The sequence below is a fragment of the Falco biarmicus genome, chromosome 2, assembly GCF_023638135.1.
Source record: "Falco biarmicus isolate bFalBia1 chromosome 2, bFalBia1.pri, whole genome shotgun sequence".
NCBI classification, from domain to species: Eukaryota; Metazoa; Chordata; class Aves; order Falconiformes; family Falconidae; genus Falco; species Falco biarmicus.
In genome coordinates this window covers 7,478,756-7,495,017 of record NC_079289.1, presented here as the reverse complement: position 1 = coordinate 7,495,017, position 16,262 = coordinate 7,478,756, and the positions used below count along the sequence as shown (strand labels likewise).

The following is a 16,262-nucleotide window of genomic DNA, read 5'->3' as shown; positions in this document are numbered from 1 at the left end:
TTATTTTTCATTTCATCAAGATGAAAAAGCCTACTTTTGGTTGACCCCAAAACAGTCCTGAACACAAATTGAACAACCAGTAATGGAACACAGTTCTAGTGTTAAATCTAAATCCTGGCTAAATCCCAGATCAAGTAATTATCTTCCTGCCTAATTTTCCTCTCTAGTTTTAATACGATACATCAATTTTCACTCCCTCCCTAAGCTCCTGCATGGAGTTGCAGCTTGCTCCCGCACAATCGCACTTGGTAGCAGTGTATCTTGTTTTCCAAATAACCTGTGATGGACTGCATGTCCTGGGAGATCCAGTCACCTCCAGGCTGCCCTGCTTTTGCTGAAAGCCACCACTGATGTTCTGCTATCGATGGGAAACGCATCTTGACCAAGAATATTTCATCATGTCGGGGAGGGGGGCTGTGTAACCACTGCTCCTGGAAAACTCCTGCAAAGTCGAGGGGCTTATGGAGACTATTCAAATCCCCACGCATTTTTACACTAGTTTAGGCTTTAAAAAAAAGCAACTTTCAGCCTTTTTGACAAACTTTACTGGTTATAAATTACTTGCACAGTATTAGCATGATGGAGCATAAGCCTGTTCAGCACCGCCACACAACATTCATATTCTGCACAACAAGCAAACAGAAATTTGAAATCATACAGTAATATGGCATGTCTGAAGAATACTAAGTACTCTCTCCAAGATAATAACCATCTTCAGCTCCCAGTTATACCAAAAGCAGATGCGGACATCCAGTACTTTGCCTTTTGGGGCTTTCTGACAGCTACAAAGTTTAAATAAAATTCAGCTGCAAGAACTGACTGCCTGGACTTCAGCACAATAGTCAAATAAGAACCATATTCCCTGCCACCCGAATTAAACCAAAGGTTCTGAAGCTGAATTCCCACACATTCTTCTCACCAAGAAGAATGGCACACTGGTGGTTTCCATGAAGAACTGGATCACTCTGTGTATGGGATTACAATATCCAGTGGAGCACAGTGTTAATTTTTAGCAGCCAAAATAAGTCCTGTACCTTACAGTCAGCATATATCACAAATACCACCAAGAAATCTTTGTTCTATGGTACCACTATTCTGATACCGAAACCAAATTCAAGCAAGACCACAAATCCACTGAACGTACAGTTTAATATCCCAAATTGTGGTCCTCCGTGTTGATCCTGAGTAGGTCCTTTGCCTGCTAACAGAAGAACACTGAAAAGTCAGTATCGGCTGTGCCCCATGAGGTCTACTGGACATAATTCTGGTGTTTCTTTGCATATTGTGACACTATTGTTAAATTGATTCTATTGGCTTTGAAAGATGACTTTGAGAAGAACCATTCAGATCATACAGTCCCACAAAACATGACACATCTTCTACACGGTACATGCATTACTGTTTTGTTTAATCATACTCAAAACTTCATAGTACAATAACTACAAAAATTTCTCTATGGGTAAAGCAGCTTTCATGGTCCCACAGTATCTTGTCCAAGAGATTATCAGTTAACCCAAACTAATTTAACAGTTCTGTAAATTTATTGCTTTACCACTCCATAATTTTTTAACCAGTTCATGTTACTGATCAGGGGATGGGCAGCGGCTACAACACTAGAAATCAGCCATCAGTGATACTGAAACAAAACTGTACATCAGTAACTTTGTTTATTGGATTTCTTCAGAAAACTTTTTCCTCCCTCAAATGATCTAGTTTTGCCACACAATAAATTATTTCATTTTTCTTCCACAGAATGAGTCTCTTCTTATTGTAATGTATTATTGTAATGTATTGTATGTATTTTGTAATTACAATAATACATTATAATGTTTTGTAAATTCATTATAATAATATATTATTGTATATTAATAAAAATGTAATTATATTTTATCTATTATTATTGTTATTATAACAAATTATTGTAATGTATTTTGATTGTATATAACAATCAAAAAAAGTCAAATCCTGTTCTTGGAGTTATTATTCTAGATGGGATCATTAGAGAATAATCCACACTTTATAGTCCCCACACTTTATAGACATACTTTTATGTAATGTAGATTTTTGAAGCTCCGTAAGTAGACAGTTATACTATAAAGCCAAAAAAACTGTTGAGGCAATGCTTTTACATATGATGAAACAAATAATAAAAGTATATAGGAAACTGCATTGTTAATACAACCCCAGTTATATTTTAACAAAACATAGCTTCAGTACAACTTACAGAGAAAAAGTTGTCCAGGGATTCTGTTAACAAGAAATGCAGCCATACATGCAAGCTGGTACAGGGTAATGTGTGTTATATATCAGCAAAAATTAAATTCTCACCAAGATTATTTCCTAAAGTATTGCTCTTAAAATGTAAGCTACACATATGAAAGACTAAATGTTATAATTACACATATTTAAAAGGAAAAAAAAAAGTAAATTATTCAATTAATTTATCATCTATTTTGATAAAATGATGTCAAAACAAATTCTACCTTAGCTACTTCTCAGAGTCCATATCCGAGATCTAGATGCCACTTGCAATACTAACCCATTGCTTAAAGCAGACGGATTCCCTTCCTCCTCTGGCTTATTTTTGGGTCTTTGTCATGCCCTAATTTTTTACAAGCAAATTTTAGAATCACTGAAACTCTATATAGGCAAGAAGACACAGAAAAAAATGAGCTTCGTTTTTTTCAGTAAGAGTGTAACAGGCAGGCACTTTGCTTTTGATTACATGGAGGTATTTCGGTGACTGGAAATCTCACAGGAGATATGTATTCAAAAACTGAGTTAAGTGCGTACATGCTACAAGTGCACAGTGCTTGTGAGGACACCCATACAACTGCCAAACGAGTAAAGAAAAGCACGTAAATGCTGTGAAATCAAAACAGCATTATTTTGAGTACACTACACTCACCTAAACAACTACATAGCTGCAGCGTTACAGTGGAACTAGCTCCACAATGTACTTTAAAATACCAGTACATTAGTTTGACCCTGTAGACCTCAACTTTTGCTCAACTATTTACTTAAGCAAAATAGAAACACCCTTGGGAGCTGCGCTTGCTTGAAGGCAGCAGGATTGGACTCCACTTACATGCCATTTGAGTTTATTTAACCGTACATACTGCAGCATTTGAAGCATACAGTATACTAACTGGTAGAGCTGAAGCACTGCAGCTCTGCTGGTGTGGAGACAGTTGTGTTGATTAAAAAGGCTTTGGGACCTACTGTGCCTTCAGATGAGACAGGATGGCACTGCCATGCCTGCACGTGTCCATTCACACAACATGATGCCTATGGGAACAGCTATAGGATAGAGGAAGCATTTTCCTACATATCTCCCAGATGTTATTTAAACCATTTAGCCTTTAGATGAACTAAATATATTAGATCTGCAGATAATTTAGGAATATCTATATATTTCAATAATTAAATGGGAAAAGATTTGGCCAACAGGATTAATTGAAACTATATGAGAAAGATAAAACTGATTCAAAACCAGTCTCCAAGAAGCTCCATTTTCAAAACTCCTCAAGCCAGGGTATGCTGAATGATGATGACTTAAAAAAAAAAAAAAAGATGGAAGCACCACATTATTCAGGCAGATGCTGTTAAGTACCTATTTGCAAGCCCTTTGAGCTCCTCCTGGCAACAGTAAAGCCATTTAGGCCAAATTCTGTATGGACCCATATACAATATCGGCCGGGACCAATTCCTGGTTTTGCAGATTTTTTTTTTTTTTTTTTTTTTGCTGTGCTCCAAACACCCACAAATCTGCTGGGAGCCACCACTGCCTTCCATAGGGGCATGATCCTGTCACCCAACTCCTGCTATGAAGCAAGGTAGCTCAGAAGATGGAGAGAAAAAAACCAAATAGGATTCCAAACTCAGCAGTTCTGCCTTGCACCTGCAAGAAATCAAGAGGCAGCTGGTTAACAGTGCCCTGCACCACCGTCAAGCAGCCACTATCCCTCAGAGAACACCAAGCCTACAACGGGCTGTTGGTAAGTTCAGGATCCTATTTGCGTTTCTGTCCGCCCACTGGCATCAGAGTTTGTGAGCAAAAAGACTTATGGGGTGCAACGGTATGGAAAAATGTTGACTTAAACAAAAAGATTACTGTTTCATCAGTGACAGATGTTTAACGTTCATTGAGATCTAACCTTTAAGGAGTTGATGAGATGAAGGGTTTTTTTAAATTTCAATTTCTTTTTCTTTTTTCCTAATTGTATCTGCCCCCTTTCCTAAGAGGGATTTTGATTATTTTCTGACTTGCAAAGTCTGTGGCATAGATGACTTTTTAAAGAAAAACACACAGACACATTTTAGGAGATTTTTCAGGTTTTGGACAACCAGAATTGGGAAAATGTAGGGCACTGAAGCTGGAAAAGGCATGAAAAAGGGGGGGGGAAAACACAGCAGTCAAAATAGAAGTGAGAAATGCAATCAGAGCACCAGGAAGGAGAGCAAGGAAGTTTTCTCAGTGAACTTTGATAACTTTAGAAAAGGATCTCAAAAAGCTACTTTTACTTTTGGAGAATTAACACCTTTGTTTAGATGACCACTGACAAAGAAGCCAAAGGTCTGAGCAAACACTGTTCCCTGCCTCAATCATTTTAAGATGTCTCGATTTGATCCTCTGCTCTGGAAAGCTCAAAAATTAAAATGAGTTGTTACAGATCGATGGGAGGGGATGCAGTAGTTTGTAAGAAATTTCCAGGCAACCTGCCTTGGGACAGATCCAAGCCAAAGTCATCAGGAACTCGTTTACCTTTCTGAATCTTCACACACAACAGCAAACTCAGAGGAATAAATCCTGTTAGCACGCAATGCTCTGTGCACACAGAGGAGGTGTAAGCCAGTTAAATTTTAGAAACACAAGAAACAGTACACCAAGACAGCTGAGAAATACAAGCTGCAGGCTCCAATGTTTCAAAAGGCTTGAGAACTATTAGACAAATGACAATCATAAAATATTTACATACAAACATCAGTACGAGATGCAAATTAATCTAGCAGATTGCACAGAGGGAAAGCAGACAGGGGATGTACAAACCAGAAAGCTCCGCATCTGGGGCCCTTCATACCTGCTATGGGACTTTAATGAACTATTAAGAAAAGGCAACACAGGGGTTATGCAACCTTGAGGAAACATAAGGCATTACATATGTGACAAATACCATCACCCAGTGTGAGAAGCACTCACAACAAACAAGCAAAGGGGTTAAAAATAACTGCTCCTGAGAGTAGCCGCGACACAGAAACCCACCTTCTGTCCTGCTAGGGGAAAAGAGTGGACAGAAACAGGGGAGGCTGATCATTTAAGGGATTACCAGGCAGGCTTATTTCTGGGGTTCAGCTTTTAGGAACCGTATCAGCATACTGAGGAGGCTGGCATATGGTCTCTGAAGATTAATCTTGGGCCAGTGGAGAGGCTCTTTCAAGGAACAATATTTAAAGTTAAGGTTGTATTCCGAGTTGCCCTCACTCTCCATTCACAGCAGAAAGAAGTGCCATGCACCTAAACTAACCACAGCCTTAGTGAATTCTCACACACAGACTGCTTTCCTGCAAAACACACATTTGGGAACAGTCTAGTAGCGATGTTATTCTAGACCCTGATGCTGTTGGCAGAGAAGAAATGGGCCAGATATTCTCTGAGAACCACTATGCAAGTACAACAGCATCTTTCACAGAACAAGTCGCTATTATATGCTCAGGTATATTATGGGGAAACCAGGCATCCAAACGCCAAGGGAAACAGGAATAGAGTAAGGAGGACAGGCAGCTCTGCACTGAACGATGTCAACATGCAGTTGTGTTCCTGCAGGTCTCTGTGCTCCAAAAATAGCTAGTGCAAAAGGCTGCGAGCAAACAGCAGGGGTGGCACAGCAGGCTCCTGTTACAGAATATTGATTCGTGCAGATGATGCAACGACGAGGGCTAAATGCTCTGCAAGTCAGACTGCTTTGAAGGGCAGGAGTTATGCTATGATGTGTCAGCTGAACGCTCTGAAAAACTGAAATTACAGACACATAGAGCCTGGAGGAGCCCTAGTAGGTTTTTCTTTCACCTCCCTGCGGTGCAGAAGGACCCAGACTTAGATCCACCTCATAGACGCCTGTCTCACTGCACTGGTAACCTCCTGCAAAGTCCCTCACCATCTGATTTCAGTTCTTGAAGGTTCTAGTGGCTTTTTCTACTATATAATTTCCATCTTTTTTGTTCTAAATCAGGAAAACTACTTCTCGCCCTCCAGATGTCGATGTGGAAAGCAAACCGCCATTATTCCCTTTATAGCCTCTCCTATATTGTGTGACTTGTCATGTTCCTCTCCTGCTCAGCCTCCTCTTCCTCAGGCTAAACAGCTTTAGCCCTGCAACTTCTGTACATGGTTTACATTTCCAGAGCCTCTTGTTCTCTGGAATTAAATTTATCTTAAAGCACACCCTTTAAACGCCAGCTGAAGAAACCAGACAGAACACTGACTGATGGATGAAGCTGGACAGAAGTAGTGTCAGCATTAAGAAACACAACACACACACAAATGACCAGGGAAGAGATGACAATAAAAGAGTGCTTGGGTTCTTTTTTTGCTTGTTTGTTAAGAATCAGACTTTTTGTCTAATTTACCGTAAGAAAAACTGGTTCCTTAAGAAAAAAAAATCAGTTTTCAATGATGATCAGCTGCAATGTAAGTTTGTTGTCTAAGTATCTTCATGCTTCATTTTACAACTTGTAACCATACATCTACTCTGTTAAACTGCTGCCTTTATATATATTTTTAGTTTGACATATATTCCTTTAAACTTGACTAACTGTACTTACCCCAGGAATAGTAACCATATAAAGATCAGTTAGTGACTGACTCAGCATTAAATCACAAACTTTTCTCCAGCATTTCTGCTTATCAGCATCTTGAAAACCAAGCTACGTTTCTGCTTTAGTGCCCCCAGATGGGAATATCTGACCCCTGATATCTCTCCTCTACTCATCCCTTCCAGTAAACTGCAATTAAATCTTGAAAAAATACTTAGTATTTAGTGCATAATCTGTTCATTTTATGTGTCACGCTTTACCACAATAAGAAAGAGTCCACTTACTTCTTCATTATCAGTGGCTCTCACTCTGGGACCTGGATTCCTCCCACCACATCACTTCTTTTCAAGGACCACAGAAGGGCTTTAGCAGCAGCGGGAATCAGCTGCTCATCCCACCAGGGCCAATTCTTTTTTCCAGTGAGCTCTTTTTTCCCAGTCATGTTGAAAGTAATATTGGGCCCACTTCTCAGTGATCCTTTCTCAAATTTTGTGACCCTGCTACACAAATTGTTTGTCCCCCAGACACTAGAGCGAGCAGATTCTGGGGCCCTGAGACTCCTAAAACCACAGAAACGCTGCAAATACAAGTAGCTTTACCTGAATGTCTTGATTCTGCCTTTTAAGAGTCACAGTGTTCAAATCTAGGTGTATTAATGATAATACTAAATCAAAAATGCAACTATGAAGACAGAATGAGAAATGAAGCCACAAACCCCCCAAAGGATGTAGCACCAAATGGAAACCTCTTATTTGTGCAGCAGAATAAATGTAAATTGCCATCTTAACTATAAAACTATTAAAGAGCCCTGCTTTGAAGAGCTTACAGTCTAACTGTATGTAATACACAAAACTAGTGGAACTTGATGTATTGCTGAAAGAGTAGAAACCAGGAGTTAGACACTTAATACAGCCGCAGTGTTTTGGTAGATTTTTTTTTGCTTTAAGAGAACATTCAACATCAAAATTAACATAAATGTGAAAACTGGAATGGCACAGAAAGCTAACAAAAAGATGTCTGTTCAGAAATAAGTAACTTCCAAACTCATACAAAAGAAGTATTATATCACAAGAAAGAAAAAAATGTGGAATGAAGAAAATTCAGATCTAATTCAGTAACACTAACATCTTTCTAGTGATGCAAAAAAAAAAAGGAATGAGATTAAATTGCCTTTATTTATTACCAAAATACACATTATGGTCTTACATTTTCTCACATTCATGTTGGAATTTTTCATTTAAGAACCTTTGTATTATACTGGAGTCTCTGAGTTAATAAACAAAGCATGTGCCTCCAGGCAACAACAGAAAATTAATTCTACATTTTGGACATTAAACAACTGAATCTGCAGATCTGCAAAGTCTGGTTTGGGATTTGTTTGTGGTGCTTTGGGTGGGGTTTTTTTTGTTAAAAGCACAGCAGACATCCATCTGCAAGGCAGTATTACTGTAGTACACAACACCTAGGACTGAATTAGAAGGTGACTTGAATTATTCCACTACAGCATAATGTGATAGATGCCATACAGCCAGGGGCGAGAAGAGCATTGTAAAACATAAAATCCTGGTTTCTGTTTGTAAAACCATCAATTGTCCAGATTCCCTCTTTCCAGGAAACTACATGATTCAATTCCCTGATAAATGTATTTTGAGGAAAGCGCTGACCCCTTCATCCCAAAAGTGAAAAACGACTTGAGGACATTTGCACTGATTTGTCCTGGTAAGAGAGTTTAATGCCACAGAAGGTCCTCTAGACCACAGCCATTAAAAGGCAAATTGTTTCTTCACATATTTTGTACGTTGGTTACTACTGTCATCACCGATCATGTCAAGGCAGACTCACTGGCTGTTTCTCGGATGAATATGGCAAAAGAAAACATGATCTTTATTTTTATAAAGACGTTGTCTGTTTTAATTTACAGTAAATACAAGAAGATACCATAGTGAAACAGACCCTAAATACTGGTAAGAAGCAAGAACCTGGTATGACCTGATGAAAATATGCAAATCTGAGCAAGGCAGATTTTCCTCATTTTGCTGAAGCAGGGACTGCAAAATCATCTTTTATCCCATTTGGCCACTAGTTACAAATTCAGCTTTCTCTCCGTGGTCACCCTCTGACATCTAACTTGGCCATCTGGAACAAATTCAGAGGGAAAGAAGAGAGGATGAGAAGGGAAAAAAAAAAAGAATGCTTATAATGCAAGACACCATTACTTCTACTGAGTGCAATATGCACTTAACTGGAATGGAGGAGAGGATGCACAGCTGCCTCTTGTGTCTGTACCACCACTACGGTTGCCTCCAGTTCTAGTGACTAACAGTACAATAATTTATAACACTTTTTTCCCCACAAAAATAATGAATAGCATTAATTTATAGCACTCTTAGAACACACAACGTCAGCTGTCATAAATATCTCAGATAAGGAGATGGTTTTTCCACTAGAATTTCTATGAGAGACTGAGACATCATCTAACTGAGGCAAGTGAGTTAATGTGGTTACCCTATGTTCCCTCCGCGGTCTATGGGGAGAGAGAAGATGACAATTGTCAAGAAGGCAATTGAGATCTTAGGTGGGTTAAAATGCCCTTTGAAGGTGCATCTCTTTCTGTTGACCAAAGCAGCCCTCCAGGACAAGCTGGGCACCCTGCACAGGTAAGGCAACTAAAATGGGATGGATCTGCATTAAACATCTGACAAATAGCAGAATAATGTTGGAGCTGGAAAAATAATGTAAATGTCACTAGTTTGAGTCCAGAGCCCACTTCACTTTGCAGCTTGCCTTTACACAACAAAGACTTGTTCTGTATAATGCCTGCTCCTATAGTCCTTTTGTGTGCAAAGCATCTCACTGTTTCTCACAGGGGAAATGATGTGTGGCTGGACAAAGATTACTGCCATAAAATCAGCTACATCTTCAAATCAAAGCTTTATGGTGAAAATTGGCAAAGTTTAGATAGCAATTTTCTGCCACTTGGTTTTTTAACCCTTGGAAGTCTAAAATTATTCTTTCCACAGTCTGTAAACATGATCTACAACTTTGCACTGCACCCAGTGTAAAAACTGAAGGATAGCTGAACAGTTTTGGAGGGGAAAATGTGGCCTTTTAGCCATGTACTTATTTCAGAATATTTATTCAGCAACTGCAAGGACAAAAAGCCTGTAATACCAATGACTTACTAGAAGTAAACAGGAAAGAAAAATCTCCAATACGTGCTGGATTTCCTGCCGACAACTCCATTCACTAAGATTTCTGGGCACAAAAAGTTATGATCCTAAATTTAAATTTTAATATCTAAAAAGAAGTTGCTAGTTGTAAAGAGATTTAGGGCATGAAGAACTCCAGTGCATTAATGGGAGCTAGCTTTGTCTGGTCCTTTATGAACTTTGCTTTAAAAGTTTCCGCTGAGTCGGTTTTAGACCCCTTCCTTTCAACAGAGCAGCCACATAAAGTTAGCATTACCACTAAAATATCTAGCATCTCCTAAGTCATGTCTGTCAGATCCTTCAAAATGGCACAGAAGTTGGTCTGCATGGGATCAGATTGAGACTTTTTGATTCTTGACACTGATAGGCTTATTAAAACATGTCCTTGAAAGCATTTCTTAATGTTAGAGGTATGATGAAAAAAATTATTCCATGATGAACACAATCAGCATGCCTTTATAAACTGGCTACAAGGTTGAGTGAGTCAAGATGATATTAATAGCAGCCCAGAGGTTTCATCTGGCTAAAGATACATTTCCTCTCACTCTCAGAGACGGAAAGCGGGATGAGGGCAGTGTAAATCCCAACATTCAAGCATCTCTGACTGCTTAGACATAACTAGATGCGTAAAGATGATGACAGGGTTAGTTTAGAAGCACATGTGCAGCAAGGCATCTAGATGCAGGTGTTCCTGCTATCCGTGTGAATCACAAGCAGGGCTCCAAAACTGGAATCTGGTCTCCATCACAGAGGAGCATGGAGTTATTTAGTTCTTTCCATCACTGTGAAAGGCATGAATGAATTACAGTAACATTTTAGGCTCTTTAACTCTTCCACAGATGAATCCAAAATACATGCAATTACAGATCTAAATATAGTCCCTTACAGTGAACAGAAATCAACTCTGCTAAGTAACTTAGGGAGGGAGGGAGGGAGACAGCTATAAACACATAAAACCATGACTTCAGTTAGTAACCTGACCTCACTTCTTCTGTATGGTAGTACTATTTCACTTTGAAACAAAGCTTTCCTCAAGAAGTTCCATGAATTTGTTACAAATAGTTGTATTCATACATATCCTAGTTTGTTTGTGAAAGTAAAGTAAAAATTAAGTGAAAATAACGAATGTATTTATTCAAATTTCTTCATCTCGATTCATTTCTAAATGGCACTGTCCAACAAATAATTTTGCAACTAAAAATCAAATGTCTGGTTAGACTTAAAATTTTAAGTGTACTTAAGTGCAAGATGAGCGACCAAAAGCCAAAGAGAATAGCTGTTTGTTTAATCACGCAGCAGTAGTGCAATAATCCATACAATTATCTAAAGGGAGCACACTCAGCGCCTGCAGCGTACTCCATTCTCCCTTTCCAGCCTTGCTTCTCTTTTTTGTCTTTTTGCTGACACCGGCAGCAGGCATGCCAACCCTGTGAATATTCTTGGGAACGTGGAGCCTTACTGCACTCCAGAATGAAGTAAGAAAACAAAATCTGTTCACTCTAGCACATCAGGCAAGGGCAATCACATACAGACACAAACATGATCAGAACCAGGAGCAAGCCTTTTTTTCCACATGCATAAGAAATCAATGCTTCCTCCTAATTATATGGTTTTACTATTAAGTAAATTATTTTTTCCCTGACTAAACAGGCCTAGACTTTTAAAAGCAAGATAGCAGGCATCACTTCAAGCTGTAAGGTAAAGTTTAATTTAGGTCCAAAGCTATGAGACATTTGAAGACCAATACTGGATGTGAGAGCTCTTTCAAAGGCAAATTCTCAAAATGCATTCATTCACTGTTCTTTAGAAAGACCCACAACCGGTCAATGCCAAAGAAAGAAGTGTTTGGTAACGACTTCCAGTGATAAATATCAGGATACTTTAAAAGTTGCTTTTATAGGTTTCTGTGTAAAAACTGATTTTACGGCAATATTTTGATCAAATCCAAAATAGCAACACATAAAGAAATGCTGAAAGAGAGAGGGATAATCCTGTCCTTAATGCTGCTACCGAACTACATACTTTTGCCCAGCCTAGAAGAGAGTATGCCACTCAGATTTCTACAGATAGCACGGGTGGGAAAGACAGTAGGGCATGAACTCCCAAATATACAAGACCAGAAAGGGAAAATAAATCATCAACAGAAATACAAAACCAGTTAGACATGAAGTGCTGTCAAAAGCATAAGGCAAATAAATGGGGGACGGGGGGGGGATGGGACAAGGGAAAAGAACCCTCAATCTCCCTAATATTCACAGGAGTAATAGAGATTGCTTGTAACAAAAGCAGATTTATTTTTTTTAATGGTAGCATGTTTCAAGCTGCCAGCATGCTTTTAATTACATTTAGAAAGTTAAAGTCTATTGCATGAACGAGACAAATTAAGTCATTCAAAATAATAATAAAGTCGCTGATTCGCTAACATTTTTAATCCTGCAATTTACATGCTTAAATGCATTTTTAACAATATCCTTTTAATACTCAAACACATTCACACTGGAAACTTCAGTCCACTGACTGATGTGACAGTTTAAAGTATTTCAAGGAGGATATTTGGGTCTCTTGGGTTTCTACCTTAAAATTGTCAAAATACATATCCTCATAAAACAGAAGAAGAAATTAAAGCCTTGATGTACATTCAGACTGACCCAGACTGTCTTGAAAAAACTAGGAAAACCGGATTTTTAAGGCCAGAAGGGACCACTATGATTGCCAATCTAACTTCCTGCACAAAGGAGCCCATCAGATTTCACCCCCAAAATCCTACAGCAACTATTTTGAAACTGAATTACAGCTAACATCCAGCACAGAAACATCCTTAGTGTAAATCACCTAATTCAGGATTAAGACTTAAAATATGAAGACAGTCTTAATTTTCCTTCTGTAAACAGGTAGAGTATGCAAGCCACACCAGTACACCAGGATGACACATTTACAACACAGCAGGATGAATTACTAAGGGATGGTACTCCTCCATATTCATTCCCGTCTTTACTACACATAACTGTAAGCAATTACAGGAATAACAATATGATACATTAAAATATTTCTGTTTTGAAAATTCATTTATACACTGTTATGTTAAAATACAGTCACAAAATCCCATTTATTGGTTTTTTGTATGAAAATAATTCTAGAAATCTGTGTGGCTTTATTGTTATTTACATAATAAATATTAACTCATAACTGACACTGAAGGGTTATTCCTACAAGGAAAAGAATCCGTAGTCACATCGACTACATTCCCATTTCTGTTGTATAACATTCACTTTTTGCTCCTTCTCCCACGTTTTGGTATCATCAGATCCAGGGATATATCAGACCCAGGGACATCCAGATAGATGAGTCAAATAGAAAAGATTCATATGCTATTTATTCTGTTAGCATATTCTGAAATTTTAAATTGGTGTTGGATTTGCAAGGAACCAGAAATAACCTAAGGTCTGCAAGTGTTTTCAGAGTAAGAATTTGCCCTCGTATATTCTCCAGTTCTTGTTTGGACACTGGAAACCACAATTTCCAAAGCTGCTTCTATACCTGCTGTAATCACAAACTTTAGGAGAGAAGGGGCAAATCAAAAGGCTGGTTATCTTTTCTTAAATGCTGCCATACTACCATCATAAAGACAGTACTTTTACATTGTATTAAATAGTGGAAATTAAAGTTAGCTAAAATCACATTTTCAAAAAACACTTTCAAATTGCCTTCAAAACACAACTGTAGCAACTTCTATTTAAAATTAGCCTTGAAACTTTGTTATTTATTTATGCTGCTACTGATGGCTGATGTTTATCCGCCAAACATGTAAAGAATAGATAATAGACTAAACCTATGTTTTTAAAATTCATTAGCATTTGTAAGAAAGGCTTCTCACAAAATTAAATGCCAAGCTTTTCTCTTGATGTCTGTTCAAGATCTCTGATGGTTGATCTTTACAAAATAAGTACTTGAGGCCAAATTTGACATGACAAGTCTTAAAACATAGCATAAAAATACATTTAAAAATTATTGTTGTAAGTGCACAGATTTTTCTCCCATTTTCAGCGCAAAAGAAAAACAATTTAAATCCCCCATTAAAACACTTTTAATTTGAAATTGTAAGAACTAGAAAACAACAATCTAACAAAACAAAGACGCAATATGAGATATGAAGCTTCATAGCCCACCTTTCTTCTTGACTGGCATTCTTCTTCCTACTTCCGAATCTGGTTGCAAGCACTTATTTACAGGTATTAACGATGTACTACTGGAACTTTGCGAGGTCAGAACTGGCTATCTATTGCAAAACACTTTTACAGTTCAGTTAAGAAATGCAGCTTCAATCTTCATTTCTATCAATACTTGCTGTTTTCTTGTATTGGCCTTCCGATGCTTCCCACAAATGAGAGAGGAAAAAAAAGGGGGGGAAAAAAAAAGCTTTTTGATTTTTTTAAAAGATGTTCTCAATTTCTTTAAAATATATTTGAATCTATAAAAATACAAGAGAAATGTTCCTTGGCAATATAAAACCTTATTATAACTCCTCTTCTGGCAGCAAAGTTTGAAAATTAAAATATTTTGTGTAATACAATTAAGGCACAGTCCATCTCTAGGCAGCTGTCTTAATATTCCACCTGTACATGCTCAAAAACATATTATTTGCAGGACAAAACTCCCCAAATAATCCAAATAAGGAGGAAGACAAAACCAATCCAAAGTGACTCTTTAACTTCTTTCACTTCTTGAATGAATTTTGCTAGCTATGTATTAGATGACTACAGAGCAGACTGAAAAGGTCCCTTTTTCCTCACCAGACAACAGCCTTCAGATATCACCCTCTTACCCAACAGAAGTCACTGGCCAGTCACTTTCATATTTATTATCTGCAAGCCACCCAGCCTTACGGTCTTTAATGTCCCTCTGATCCTCCCATGTATTAAAAGAGAGGATTGAAAATGAGGAAAGCAATCCCTTGACCTGGAATTATTAAAGTGACAGTGCTCACTGGGCACTTTGGCAAAGCAGATTGCTTTATACTGGAGTCATTTACTTCGTGCCATTTCTTCCCTTGCACAGCAGCCACCTCGTGAAAGAGGAATAAGGAGAGTTAGGAGAAGAGCTTCACAAAAGGTTCATTTTCAGAGATAATGAAGTATTAATGAAATAAAAAGCAAGCCATGAGATCAGTCCAGAGTTTCCCACTCAGAAGCGCAGCTGGTTGGCTTCAATACGAGCCTCTCTCTCTCTCCCCCTTTTTCTGGAAAAGCAAAAAGAGAAACAGAAACGGGATAGATTTTCCTCATCTAGCTCGCTAAGAAAAAGTATGGAAAAGGTGAACAAGCTCCAAAGGCTTCCCTTCCCCGCATGAGGAGCTGTGATGCACATGACAGGGCTTTGCTTTGCATCCTCTTCTTTAGGAGATGGAAACTGTAATTTGTGAAGGGGACGGCTCTGGTTTGCTCTTTGATGTTCACAGTCGGGATCTGCCCCCGCGCCCCTCCGAGCAGAGACCCCCCCCCTCCCACCTCGCTTCTCCCCGTCCCAAAGGGGCCGGGCTGCCGCCTGCTGCGAGCGGGACCGGCGGGGGGGGGGGGGGGGGGGGGGGGGGCTGCCTCGGCGGCTGGGGGGACGGGGTGGCGTGCAGGTGAACGGGGGGAGCGGGGCTCGGTTTCAGGGCGAGGCCGGTATCCCCCGGGGTGCCGAGGGACAGGCAGGAGGCAGGAGCCGAGGGGATGAGGGAGGGGACGGAGGTGGGGCGGAGCGAGGCGCGACCGGGACGAGAGGGGCTAGATGGGGACAGGACGGGGAGCACAAAGGGGCTGGCGGAGAGGGAAGGGGGCGGCCAGGCGGGAGGGGGCGATGCAGGGGCTGAGGGGGGCAAGCGGGAAGGGGGCGCAGGGCTGAGGGGAGGGGGGGGCGGCGCGCAGGCAGCGCCCGGTGCGGGGTGCTGAGGCCTGGGTGAGGGGAGGGGGTCAGCGGGTTACCCCGAGGACTGGGCCTCCCCCCATCGAAGGCTCCTCGCTCCGCTAGGGGGAGTCCCCGCGTCCCGGCCGCCGGCTGCAGGGTCCCCGCTTAGCCCCGTCTCCATGGAGGAGCCGCCGCCACCGCCGCCATCCGCCGCCCCTAGCAACGAGCAACCGGGCCGGGCGCTGACCCCCCGCCCGGCGGCTCGCAGCCAATCGGAAGCCGCCATGCTGGGTGGGCGGGGGACGCCCAATCACAGGTGTCCTCTGAAGCCCTGGGTCACGTGAGCGGGTAAGA

The 16,262-nt window shown here is 40.1% G+C and overlaps 1 protein-coding gene across 9 annotated transcripts in view; it reads right to left on the bottom strand.

The window, feature by feature from the left end:
• Positions 1-16,255, bottom strand: part of DLG2 (discs large MAGUK scaffold protein 2) — a 1,040,391-nt gene extending 1,024,136 nt beyond the window's left edge. For 6 of the 9 annotated variants that reach the window (XM_056327222.1, XM_056327223.1, XM_056327225.1 and 3 more), the window contains exons 1-2: positions 15,986-16,255; positions 14,189-15,258 (exon numbers count right to left, since the gene is read on the bottom strand). In XM_056327222.1, coding sequence (XP_056183197.1) covers positions 14,189-14,207 — 19 coding nt within the window. In that variant the 5' untranslated portion in view covers positions 14,208-15,258; positions 15,986-16,255. Of the gene's footprint in view, positions 1-14,188 lie in introns of all 9 variants that reach the window. The other 3 variants (XM_056327219.1, XM_056327220.1, XM_056327218.1) reach the window with 3 other exon arrangements.
• Between the last annotated feature and the right edge of the window lie 7 nt (positions 16,256-16,262).